The 13,326-nt window shown below is 45.2% G+C and overlaps 1 protein-coding gene across 3 annotated transcripts in view; it reads right to left on the reverse strand.

Moving 5' to 3' along the window:
• Positions 1-324: 324 nt before the first annotated feature.
• THSD7B (thrombospondin type 1 domain containing 7B) overlaps positions 325-13,326 on the reverse strand; it is a 453,156-nt gene continuing 440,154 nt past the window's right edge. For all 3 annotated transcript variants that reach the window (XM_077273034.1, XM_077273033.1, XM_077273032.1), the window contains 3 exons: positions 3,886-4,075; positions 1,952-2,039; positions 325-1,547 (listed from right to left, as the gene is read on the reverse strand). In XM_077273034.1, the coding sequence (XP_077129149.1) occupies positions 1,466-1,547; positions 1,952-2,039; positions 3,886-4,075 (360 nt within the window). In that variant the 3' untranslated portion in view covers positions 325-1,465. The remainder of the gene's footprint in view (positions 1,548-1,951; positions 2,040-3,885; positions 4,076-13,326) is intronic.

The raw sequence follows: 13,326 nt of genomic DNA on the forward strand, positions 1-13,326 counted from the left end.
AGTACAATTGGTGCAGAGGTTGCCATCGCACCTGGGCCCTGGAGCCTAGGGGGCCCCAAAAAGTCCTTTTGGCCGATATGAAAAGCCCAACACTATTAACAACTTGCAATAATTAGGGGCCCGTTGGAGCTTTTACATTGGGGCCCATGAGATTGAAGTTGCACCACTGCCATCGACCAGTTGTGACACAAGGTTTGGCCAGTTACCATGGCCATCTATATGCAGCGTCCTTACTGCTGAACGTCCACCAAGGCGGACCTTCCCACACTCCTGAGACACATCCCGCGAGGTCTTGCTCAAACTCACGATATAAGACGGCGGACCGTTTCTGACTGACGTTTATTTGCAATAATTACTGAACCCGTCACGAGTCTTTCGCTGAAGGCTTCACTGGTGGAGGCGGACGGATGATAGATTTGTACATAAATACAAAATTCGGGTTATAAATATATCACAAAATCCCATGTAGAAAAAACAGTTTTGCAGGTGTTAAAATGTGAGATCAGGTATATACAATATATACAACTGCATATAATACTGGGGAGGGACGAGAGGCGATGCCGGCCTTCACGTGACGGACAGACGGCGGCACGGCCAGGAGCGGAGAACCAATTGTGTGCCGACTGTATCACCGGATCGTCATCTCCAAGTCGATACATTCCAGCTGCGAAACTACAACTCCCAGCATGCACCGACAGCTGCGGACATGTGTCAAAAACACAAAATAAATTTGGCGCCCGCCATGTGCTCCTGATGTGTCTCCATATTCTCTGCAAGAGCTTCTGGATTTTCTCCGGAGAACCGTGTGAATATAACTTGCAAAGAAAGGAGGATCTGCAAACTCCATCTGATCGATGAGACCCCGGATCGGCGCGGCACCTTGAAGTGTAACCCCAAAGTAATTTGCAGGGGAAAGCCGCGGACTGTGGTAAGAAGGACTCGAGTCCGGCAGATTGGCGGCCATTCCTACCGGGCGACCCTCCGTCTTGGCTCATTCTCCGACCCCCTTGTACAATGTCCACGTGCCCTTATAGGTAAATGAACAGGTCAAGAGAAGACCCTGATAATTTTTTATGGACAGACACCAATATTGGAGCCGATGACTGTAGACGATCAAGTGTAGGAATAAGTTGGTCTAAAAAGGTTTAATTCGGTCGTCCAAATGGCGTCTTGTAGGGACCAAAACGCATAAAAACAAATCCTGCATTTTTACCAGATCCATCACGATCCGCAGAGGCAAATTTTTCACGACTCAGTTGGGTTATCCGTCCCGCATCCTCCATATTGTCTCCAGTCCTACGCATTTTAGATTTCACCCAGAATAATTGCAACAACAAAAATTTTCCCATTAATTTTTTTAGTTTTGTTTGTTTAGAATTCTTGGGAAATTTTTAACTTTTTATTTTTTTCAGAATTCTTGGGATGACCGTTAAGGCAGCTGAATATTCCATGTTGTAGGTGCGAGCTACATGTCAAAATCTCCGTCGTAGGCCAAGGTGAGGGGCTTTTGCGGCGGAAATACGGTCTTCGGTTTCGACGGCTTTCTGCTGCAAGTTGGAAAACAGGAGACAACAAAATGTCATATAAACCGTCCATAGGGAAAATACCAGAAATAAAACAAAATATAGGAAACACTTTCCTCCAGAAATAGTGCCACACTGGTCTACAGGTTGTGTGCGGTATTGCAGCTCAGGACTATTCACTTCAATGGAGCGGAGCTGTGATACAGCCCATAGACAGATGTGGAGCTGTTTTTGGAGGAAATTGCCATGCTTTTCGAAACCTTAGAGTTTTCAAATAACTTCAGTCTGTAATTTCCATGGTTGAAATCTGCCCAGAAATATTCCGAAGCACGTGACCGAAGGTTATGGGAACACCATTGACATGCATGGGAGGCAGATTGTCATTGGATGTCACAAAATCTTAAAAAAAAGAAAAAAAAAATACATACCAGACTAAGTAAGAAATGATGATGAGGAAAACCAAGATGAGGAAGCTCCCAACACCTACGACGTAGACCCAGAGACTCACTCGTCCGTCTGCAAACGAGATAGGAAATACGTCAACACCAATGGAGACAGCGCCAAACCTGATGGTGCATAAAACTGGGCTTTCTGCGTTCTCTCTGCATTGCCTTAATGGACAGGACCTCTGATTGGGATCTGCAGTGTGACGAAACCCGGGGATGTTAACGGGACCAGAAGCTTCTTGCAGGCGCGCGTCGTGGGATCCTGATCTATCTGGGTGATCCTGACCTCTCCATTTAGTAGCATCACTGTGATGTCTCCTAGTCTGAGACAATCGCTTACTTTTCTACAACCTTCAACTTCATGGGAAGGTGTCATCAGGAAATGATCTCTTGGATAATGAGAAACTAAACTTTTATTTTTTTTAATAACTTTGGTCCAGCATGGAAAGTGATGAAACTTGCAAATCACTATATTACGGGATTTTGTTTTCATCCTTGTAGAATACAAAAATACATGTACAAGGGCAGCACGGTGGCTCAGTGGTTAGCACAGCAGCCTTGCAGCGCTGGAGTCCTGGGTTCTAATCCCACCTTGGACAACATCTGCAAAGAGTTTTTATGTTCTCTCCGTGTTTGCGTGGGTTTCCTCCGGGCACTCCGGTTTCCTCCCACATTCCAAAGACATACTGATAGGGAATTTAGATTGTGAGCCCCATCGGGGACAGCGATGATAATGTGTACAAACTGTAAAGCGCTGTGTAATATGTTAGCGCTATATAAAAATAAAGATTATTAAAGATTATTAAATAGCTTGTAAAAACCTGGACTTTTCCCCAGTCTATTTCTCTGCCTTCAGCCTTACCTTGATATCAGAACGTACTCATTAGGAGCACAGATGATGGCAGTGATGGGTCAGCACCAGTGTGATGAGTCAGCACCAGTGTGATGGGTCAGCACCAGTGTGATGGGTCAGCACCAGTGTGATGGGTCAGCACCAGTGTGATGGGTCAGCACCAGTGTGATGGGTCAGCACCAGTGTGATGGGTCAGCACCAGTGTGATGGGTCAGCACCAGTGTGATGGGTCAGCACCGCTGTCACTGACTCTGGAGGTAAGCTGCTGCTGCAGGAGATTGCTCACAGAGCGGAGGAGACCGGCGCTGACCCATCACTGCCATCAGCTGTGCTCCAAATCAGAATGTTCTATTATCAATGAAAAGTCACGGTTTGGAGCTGCTTACACGCTTTTTCTTTTTTCTTTACAGAAATTGGGACAAATTCCCTAATAAAGTGATTTGCAAAGTTTTAGAACTTTCCATGCTGGACAATATTGTTTAAAAAACAAAAACGATAGGAAAGTTTACTTACTGTTTAAATCTGTATTTTTAAACATTTTGTTTTCCATATAAAATAAATAAATAAAAAAGAAGGGTACGCAGTTGCAACTTCTCTCTAGTCTGATTAGTTAAGCCTTCCCAACGTGCAGACAGTAGTTCTTCCTATGTCGGGTCCCCATGTGTGGAGAGAGCCCAGGATCTGACCCGGCTCCATATCCACTAGATGCCAGCTGTGCTGCACTGCCAGCATCTGCTCGGAACAGCAGAAGAGTTGCTGATATGTAGCCATTTCAATGCCGCTGTCAATCACTGCAATTGATGATTGCCGGTGCGCATGAGCACAATGATTGCCAACGCCGCCCATCACGATTGCTACCAGGTGCCTGCTGAAAGCCCCCATGATGGTCATACAGCTGTATTGCAGTACATAGAACTGGCAATGAAACGATCGCAGGTTCAAGTTCCCTAAGGGAACTAACAATGTAAACCTGTGTCCATAGGGTTGTATTGGCCATGGGGGTTTTTTGTTTTTCACAATGGGACCTAAGTAGGCGCCATAGACTTTTTATCCTCATACTTGCCCTGGTCAAATAGCTGAATGGACCAGTTGAATATCTCCGGGAGTCTGGAGTTGATGGGTTTACTCTTGGGAATATACGTTTTCACATCGGCCTTCTTGGACTCGATGCCCGGGACCTTCAAGCAGTAGTCGAGGACGCCGCTCGACCTCATGATCTGCGTGTATCCGCTCTCGCAGCCGCAAACTCCGCTCTGTGGAACGGGAAAAAAAAAAGATCTAAACACTGCCATATCCGATGGAAACCTATAAAAGCCTTCTGCAGTGTCGTGCACGCCGGCCACCTGCGGAGGAGACATTTCCATAGGTTGAGTGCAATGAACGGTGAATGCAGCTCGAGCAGAAATACAAAGAAGGATTATTGATTTGTGTGCGCGGTTGATCAATATGGATGATAGACCACAGACGGCCCTCCTGGTTTAGGACTATTGATGCTCGGTTTCATGTGATGGCCTCTCCATGTCATGAATGTAAAGAGAGAAGCCTCGGACGATTAAACTGCAGATATCAATGTATAAAAGGAAACATATATATACATGGCACATTAAAGGGGGCACCCGGGGGCTACTCAGGAGTGCAGAACCCCCCATCCATGTATCCAATCCATATACAGTGGCATGTAAAAGATTGGCCACAACTGATCAGAATGACTGTAATTGTGAACAGTTAAGAAAGTTGAAGATGAAATAAACTCTAAAGATGACACATTTCCTTTATATCTTAGGCAAAAAAGTATATATTTATTATATTTCAAAAATTACAAAATTGAAAATGGGCCGCTGCAAATTTGGGCACCCTTGGAGATTTGTGTGCTCAGATAACTTTGACCGAGGCTTAGACCTTAATTACCTTGTTAGGTTTATGGCTTGTTCACCATCATCGTTAGGAAAGGCCGGGTGCTGCAAATTTCCCAGCTTTGTAAAAACCCAGCCTCCTCTAACCTTGTGCTAAAAAACAGCAGCCATGGGTTCTTCTAAGCAGCTGCTGAGCACTCTGAAAATAAAAATGGTGGAGGCCGACAAAGCAGAAGAAGGCTGTGAGAAGATAGCGGAGCTTTTTCAAGTTGCCCTTTCCTCAGTTCAAAATCTATTTAAGAAATGGCAGTTACCGGGAACAGTGGAGGTCAAGATATGGCCTGGAAGAACAAGCAAAATTTCAGTGAGAGCTGCTCTTAGTATTGCTAGATAGGCAAATCAGAACCCCGCTTGACTGCAAAAGACCATCCGAAAGATTTAGCAGACTCTGGAGTTGTGGCACATTGTTCTACTGTTCAGAGACACCTGCACAAATATGGCCTTCATGGAAGAGTCATAAGAAGAAAACCTCTCCTGTGTCCTCACCATAAAATTCAGCATCAGAAGTATGCCACAAAACATCTAAATAAGCCTGGTGAATTTTGGAAACAAGTCCTGTGGACCGATGAGGTTAAAATAGAACTCTGTGGCCACAATGATCAAAGGTATGTGTGGGGAAAAAAAAAGGCACAGAATTTCAGGAAAAGAACATCTTGGCAGTCATTAAGCATGGGGGTGGATCAATCATGCTTTGGGGATGTGTTGCAGCCAATGGCACAGGGAACATTTCACAGATAGAGAGAAGAATGGATTAAATTAAATTTCAATAAGTTCTTGATGCAAATATAACACAATCTGTAATAAAGGTGAAGGTGAAAAGAGGAAGACAATGTCTTCTACAAATGGATAATGATCCTAAACACACGTCAAAAGCCCAAGCTGAAGGTTTTACAATGGCCCTCACAGTCCCCTGATCTGAACATCATTGAAAATCTGTGGCTAGACCTAAAAATATCAGAGGATGGAAGACGACCCAGGAATCTCACATAACTGGAAGAATTGTCCAAGGAAGTATGGATAAAAATCCCTCAAACAAGAATTCAAATACTCTTGTCTGGCTACAAAAAGCGTTTACAAGCTGTGATACTTGCAAAATGGGATGCTAATAGTTACTAATCATGCAAGGTGCCCAAACTTTTGCATCAGTCCATTTTACTTTTTGTAATTTCAAAAATATAAAATATTGTTGTATTTTTTTGCCTAAAACACAAAGTAAATGTGTCATCTTTAACTGTAGGCCTTTTAGAGATCATTTCATCTTGCTTAACTGTTCACAATAACAGTAGTTTTGACCAGGGGTGCCCAAACGTTTACATGCCATTATAACATGCTCAGCATTATCTGTGTTTTCTTACAAGTAATGTAAACAGAAAAAATACTACAGACAAGAAGAAAAACACGTGATGCAGGTACTGTACAAAAGGGATATTACTAGAGCAAGACATACAAACCTCATATCTAGCCTATATTACTGACAGGGACAAACAGTAATATAGGCTGGATGTGAGGTCTGTGTGTCTCTTCCAGTAATATAGGCTGGATGTGAGGTCTGTGTCTCTCCCAGTAATATAGGCTGGATGTGAGGTCCGTGTGTCTCTCCCAGTAATATAGGCTGGATGTGAGGTCTGTGTATCTCTCCCAGTAATATAGGCTGGATGTGAGATCTGTGTATCTCCCAGTAACATAGGCTGGATGTGAGGTCTGTGTGTCTCTCTCAATAATATAGGCTGGATGTGAGGTCTGTGTATCTCTCGCAGTAATATAGGCTGGATGTGAGGTCTGTGTGTCTTTCCCAGTAAAATAGGCTGGATGTGAGATCTGTGTGTCTCTCCCAGTAATATAAGCTGAATGTGAGGTCTGTGTCTATCCCAGTAATATAGGCTGGATGTGAGGTCTGTTTCTCTCCCAGTAATATAGGCTGGATGTGAGGTCTGTTTCTCTCCCAGTAATATAGGCTGGATGTGAGGTCTGTGTCTGTCCCAGTAATATAGGCTGGATGTGAGGTCTGTGTCTCTCCCAGTAATATAGGCTGGATGTGAGGTCTGTGTCTCTCCCAGTAATATAGGTTGGATGTGAGGTCCGTGTGTCTCTCCCAGTAATATAGGCTGGATGTGAGGTCTGTGTATCTCTCCCAGTAATATAGGCTGGATGTGAGGTCTGTGTGTCTCTCCCAGTAACATAGGCTGGATGTGAGGTCTGTGTGTCTCTCTCAATAATATAGGCTGGATGTGAGGTCTGTGTGTCTCTCTCAATAATATAGGTTGGATGTGAGGTCTGTGTGTATCTCTCCCAGTAATATAGGCTGGATGTGAGGTCTGTGTGTCTCTCCCAGTAATATAGGCTGGATGTGAGGTCCGTGTGTCTCTCCCAGTAATATAGGCTGGATGTGAGGTCTGTGTCTCTCAATAATATAGGCGGGATGTGAGGTCTGTGTGTCTCTCCCAGTAATATAGACTGGATGTGAGGTATGTGTGTCTCTCCCAGTAATATAGGCTGGATGTGAGGTCTGAGTCTCTCTCCCGATAATATAGGCTGGATGTGAGGTCTGTGTGTCTCTCCCAGTAAAATAGGCTAGAGGTGAGGTCTGTGTGTCTCTCCCAGTAATATAGGCTGGATGTGAGGTCTGAGTCTCTCTCCCGATAATATAGGCTGGATGTGAGGTCTGTGTGTCTCTCCCAGTAATATAGGCTGGAGGTGAGGTCTGTGTGTCTCTCCCAGTAATACAGGCTGGATGTGAGGTCTGTGTGTCTTTCCCAGTAAAATAGGCTGGATGTGAGGTCTGTGTGTCTCTCCCAGTAATATAAGCTGGATGTGAGGTCTGTTTTTCTCCCAGTAATATAGGCTGGATGTGAGGTCTGTGTCTCTCCCAGTAATATAGGCTGGATGTGAGATCCGTGTGTCTCTCCCAGTAATATAGGCTGGATGTGAGGTCTGTGTGTCTCTCTCAATAATATAGGCTGGATGTGAGGTATGTGTGTCTCTCTCAATAATATAGGTTGGATGTGAGGTCTGTGTGTGTCTCTCCCAGTAATATAGGCTGGATGTGAGGTCTGTGTGTCTCTCCCAGTAATATAGGCTGGATGTGAGGTCTGTGTGTCTCTCCCAGTAATATAGGCTGGATGTGAGGTCTGTGTGTCTCAATAATATAGGCTGGAGGTGAGGTCTGTGTGTCTCTCCCAGTAATATAGGCTGGATGTGAGGTCTGTGTCTCTCAATAATATAGGCTGGAGGTGAGGTCTGTGTGTCTCTCCCAGTAATATAGGCTGGATGTGAGGTCTGTGTGTCTTTCCCAGTAAAATAGGCTGGATGTGAGGTCTGTGTGTCTCTCCCAGTAATATAAGCTGGATGTGAGGTCTGTGTCTCTCCCAGTAATATAGGCTGAATGTGAGGTCTGTGTCTATCCCAGTATCATAGGCTGGATGTGAGGTCTGTTTTTCTCCCAGTAATATAGGCTGGATGTGAGGTCTGTGTCTCTCCCAGTAATATAGGCTGGATGTGAGATCCGTGTGTCTCTCCCAGTAATATAGGCTGGATGTGAGGTCCGTGTGTCTCTCCCAGTAATATAGGCTGGATGGGAGGTCTGTGTCTCTCAATAATATAGGCGGGATGTGAGGTCTGTGTGTCTCGCTCAGTAATATATGCTGGATGTGAGGTCTGTGTGTTTCTCCCAGTAATATAGGCTGGGTGTGAGATCTGTGTCTCTCTCCCAGTAATATAGGCTGGATGTGAGCTATGTGTGTCTCTCCCAGTAATATAGACTGGATGTGAGGTCTGTGTGTCTCTCCCAGTAATATAGGCTGGATGTGAGGTCTGAGTCTCTCTCCCGATAATATAGGCTGGATGTGAGGTCTGTGTGTTTCTCCCAGTAATATAGGCTGGGTGTGAGATCTGTGTCTCTCTCCCAGTAATATAGGCTGGATGTGAGGTCTGTGTGTCTCTCCCAGTAATATAGGCTGGATGTGAGGTCTGTGTGTCTCTCCCAGTAATATAGGCTGGATGTGAGGTCTGTGTGTCTCTCCCAGTAATATAGGCTGGATGTGAGGTCAGTGTGTCTCTCCCAGTAATATAGGCTGGAGGTGAGGTCTGTGTGTCTCTCCCAGTAATATAGGCTGGATGTGAGGTCTGTGTGTCTTTCCCAGTAAAATAGGCTGGATGTGAGGTCTGTGTGTCTCTCCCAGTAATATAAGCTGGATGTGAGGTCTGTTTTTCTCCCAGTAATATAGGCTGGATGTGAGGTCTGTGTCTCTCCCAGTAATATAGGCTGGATGTGAGATCCGTGTGTCTCTCCCAGTAATATAGGCTGGATGTGAGGTCTGTGTGTCTCTCTCAATAATATAGGCTGGATGTGAGGTATGTGTGTCTCTCTCAATAATATAGGTTGGATGTGAGGTCTGTGTGTGTCTCTCCCAGTAATATAGGCTGGATGTGAGGTCTGTGTGTCTCTCCCAGTAATATAGGCTGGATGTGAGGTCTGTGTCTCTCAATAATATAGGCTGGATGTGAGGTCTGTGTGTCTCTCCCAGTAATATAGGCTGGATGTGAGCTATGTGTGTCTCTCCCAGTAATATAGGATGGATGTGAGCTATGTGTGTCTCTCATGTCTCTCCCAGTAATATAGGCTGGATGTGAGGTCTGTGTCTCTCTCCCAGTAATATAGACTGGATGTGAGGTCTGTGTCTCTCTCCCAGTAATATAGGCTGGATGTGAGGTCTGTGTCTCTCTCTCCCAGTAATATAGGCTGGATGTGAGGTCTGTGTCTCTCTCCCAGTAATATAGGCTGGATGTGAGGTCTGTGTGTCTCTCCCAGTAATATAGGCTGGATGTGAGGTCTGTGTGTCTCTCCCAGTAATATAGACTGGATGTGAGGTCTGTGTTTCTCTCCCAGTAATATAGGCTGGATGTGAGGTCTGTGTCTCTCTCCCAGTAATATAGGCTGGATGTGAGGTCTGTGTGTCTCTCCCAGTAATATAGGCTGGATGTGAGGTCTGTGTGTCTCTCCCAGTAATATAGGCTGGATGTGAGGTCTGTGTGTCTCTCCCAGTAATATAGGCTGGATGTGAGGTCTGTGTGTCTCTCCCAGTAATATAGGCTGGATGTGAGGTCTGTGTCTCTCAATAATATAGGCTGGATGTGAGGTCTGTGTGTCTCTCCCAGTAATATAGGCTGGATGTGAGCTCTGTGTGTCCTCTCAGTAATATAGGCTGGATGTGAGGTCCGTGTGTCTCTCCCAGGAATATAGGCTGGATGTGAGGTCTGTGTCTCTCAATAATATAGGCTGGATGTGAGGTCTGTGTGTCTCTCCCAGTAATATAGGCTGGATGTGAGGTCTGTGTCTCTCCCAGTAATATAGGCTGGATGTGAGCTATGTGTGTCTCTCCCAGTAATATAGGATGGATGTGAGCTATGTGTGTCTCTCCCAGTAATATAGGATGGATGTGAGGTCTGTATGTCTCTCCCAGGAATATAGGCTGGATGTGAGGTCTGTGTGTCTCTCCCAGTAATATAGGCTGGATGTGAGGTCTGTGTCTCTCAATAATATAGGCTGGATGTGAGGTCTGTGTGTCTCTCCCAGTAACATAGGCTGGATGTGAGGTCTGTGTGTCTCTCTCAATAATATAGGCTGGATGTGAGGTCTGTGTGTCTCTCTCAATAATATAGGTTGGATGTGAGGTCTGTGTGTATCTCTCCCAGTAATATAGGCTGGATGTGAGGTCTGTGTGTCTCTCCCAGTAATATAGGCTGGATGTGAGGTCCGTGTGTCTCTCCCAGTAATATAGGCTGGATGTGAGGTCTGTGTCTCTCAATAATATAGGCGGGATGTGAGGTCTGTGTGTCTCTCCCAGTAATATAGACTGGATGTGAGGTATGTGTGTCTCTCCCAGTAATATAGGCTGGATGTGAGGTCTGTGTGTCTCTCCCAGTAATATAGGCTGGATGTGAGGTCTGTGTCTCTCCCAGTAATATAGGCTGGATGTGAGCTATGTGTGTCTCTCCCAGTAATATAGGATGGATGTGAGCTATGTGTGTCTCTCCCAGTAATATAGGATGGATGTGAGGTCTGTATGTCTCTCCCAGGAATATAGGCTGGATGTGAGGTCTGTGTGTCTCTCCCAGTAATATAGGCTGGATGTGAGGTCTGTGTCTCTCAATAATATAGGCTGGATGTGAGGTCTGTGTGTCTCTCCCAGTAATATAGGCTGGATGTGAGCTCTGTGTGTCCTCTCAGTAATATAGGCTGGATGTGAGGTCCGTGTGTCTCTCCCAGGAATATAGGCTGGATGTGAGGTCTGTGTCTCTCAATAATATAGGCTGGATGTGAGGTCTGTGTGTCTCTCCCAGTAATATAGGCTGGATGTGAGCTCTGTGTGTCCTCTCAGTAATATAGGCTGGATGTGAGGTCCGTGTGTCTCTCCCAGGAATATAGGCTGGATGTGAGGTCTGTGTCTCTCAATAATATAGGCTGGATGTGAGGTCTGTGTGTCTCTCCCAGTAATATAGGCTGGATGTGAGGTCTGTGTCTCTCCCAGTAATATAGGCTGGATGTGAGCTATGTGTGTCTCTCCCAGTAATATAGGATGGATGTGAGCTCTGTGTGTCCTCTCAGTAATATAGGCTGGATGTGAGGTCCGTGTGTCTCTCCCAGGAATATAGGCTGGATGTGAGGTCTGTGTCTCTCAATAATATAGGCTGGATGTGAGGTCTGTGTGTCTCTCCCAGTAATATAGGCTGGATGTGAGGTCTGTGTCTCTCCCAGTAATATAGGCTGGATGTGAGCTATGTGTGTCTCTCCCAGTAATATAGGATGGATGTGAGCTATGTGTGTCTCTCCCAGTAATATAGGATGGATGTGAGGTCTGTATGTCTCTCCCAGTAATATAGGCTGGATGTGAGGTCTGTGTGTCTCTCCCAGTAATATAGACTGGATGTGAGGTCTGTGTCTCTTTCCCAGTAATATAGGCTGGATGTGAGGTCTGTGTCTCTCTCCCAGTAATATAGGCTGGATGTGAGGTCTGTGTGTCTCTCCCAGTAATACAGGCTGGATGTGAGGTCTGTGTCTCTCTCCCAGTAATATAGGCTGGATGTGAGGTCTGTGTGTGTCTCTCAATAATATAGGCTGGATGTGAGACCATCAGTGTTAAAGTCCCAGATAACCCCTTTAAGTGAATGGGATGGGAAGTTGCAGTACGGCCACTACACATTGCACAGAGTGGTGCTATTCTTGTTCCTTATACTGTTTGTTTTCAGCTTCCATGGGACCTTTAAATTGTTGTTTGGAGGGGGTGCTGGGTCTCGGACCTTCTCCGATCCCGTATTGATCACCTCTCCTATGACGTGCCACTCATATACTGTATATTCTGGTGTGTGGTGCTGCAGTTCAGGCAACTTTTGCAGTTGCAGCTAAACATTTGTATATCCCTTTAATGAAAGTTTCTATTGCAAACCATTGCTAGAAATCTACATTGAGGATGACAAGCCTCCCCTTTTAGAAGAGGGAAAGTAATTTATGCTGCTGACATAATGATTCATTGTGCGCTGCAGACTGCGCTGACCCGTGCCCACAATGCGCCCTGGAAGGACTCGTTACTTAGCGCCAGTCACTATTCTATCAGTACCGGACTATTATTTCCTCTTCCAGCCCGCGGAGGGTAGAGGTGGTCAGCCTGGGACTCGGGGTCATCTCAGTGCTGAAAAGAACTCGAATTTATCACATAATTGCTCTATTCAGCAACACGGAAAGACTTTTCATAACTGTTTTGTGCCAATTTTTAATTATTTCACATTGTTTTCTCCATTTGTGTCCATAGCTGCTAAGAATATCCGGCCATTGCCCTAGGAAAGAGACAATAGCCTGGCACCAAATCACAGAGGCAAAATGGTGAAAGGTGGTATCTGGCCCGGCAGCTCAGCCCCATAGTAGTGAATGGAGCTGCGATGCAATACTATGCACCAACCACAGTCAGGGGTGGCGCTGTTTCTGAAAAGAAGCTGCCATGGATTTCTATTCTTGGACAAACCCTTTAAGTGAAAGGAGCTGCAATACCAGGTGCAGTCCATGGTGGCGCTGTTTCTGAAAAAAAAATAGTACTGAACTTATTGATTACTTTATATTTAGTGAGCGCCCCCTAGTGGTATCAGAAAGTGTTATCACTGAATTCATGTGCCGGTGTAAGGTATTCCTTCTCCCCTATGCTTAATACTGCAGCTTTTCTTTTATCAGATCGGTTAATATGTATAAGAGCGAGATCATCACTGGAGGCCAGGACAGTTCAGGTCAGTTTCTCTTATCTAAATGATTGGTGTGAATTAAAAAAAAACAACTTTGCACCATTTTGGCTTTATGGGCTCTTTGTTTCCTTGTACCTTGCCGGCTGTAGAATGATTTCATTAAGAAACGGTCAGTGAGCTCCTTCTGACAGGGGGCTTGTTACTTTTATCTTTCTTTTTCAGAGTTATCGGATTTATGACCACAAAGTACTTTGAGGTGGACCGTGGTCATAAATCAGAGTTCAGAGCAATTAAAGATAATATAGGTGCAAACTCCTTGTTAGAACGAGCTCGCTGATGGATCCTTAGTTGACTCGTTTTTTTGA

Source organism: Ranitomeya variabilis, chromosome 7 (assembly GCF_051348905.1).
Source record: "Ranitomeya variabilis isolate aRanVar5 chromosome 7, aRanVar5.hap1, whole genome shotgun sequence".
In the NCBI taxonomy this organism is placed as follows: Eukaryota; Metazoa; Chordata; class Amphibia; order Anura; family Dendrobatidae; genus Ranitomeya; species Ranitomeya variabilis.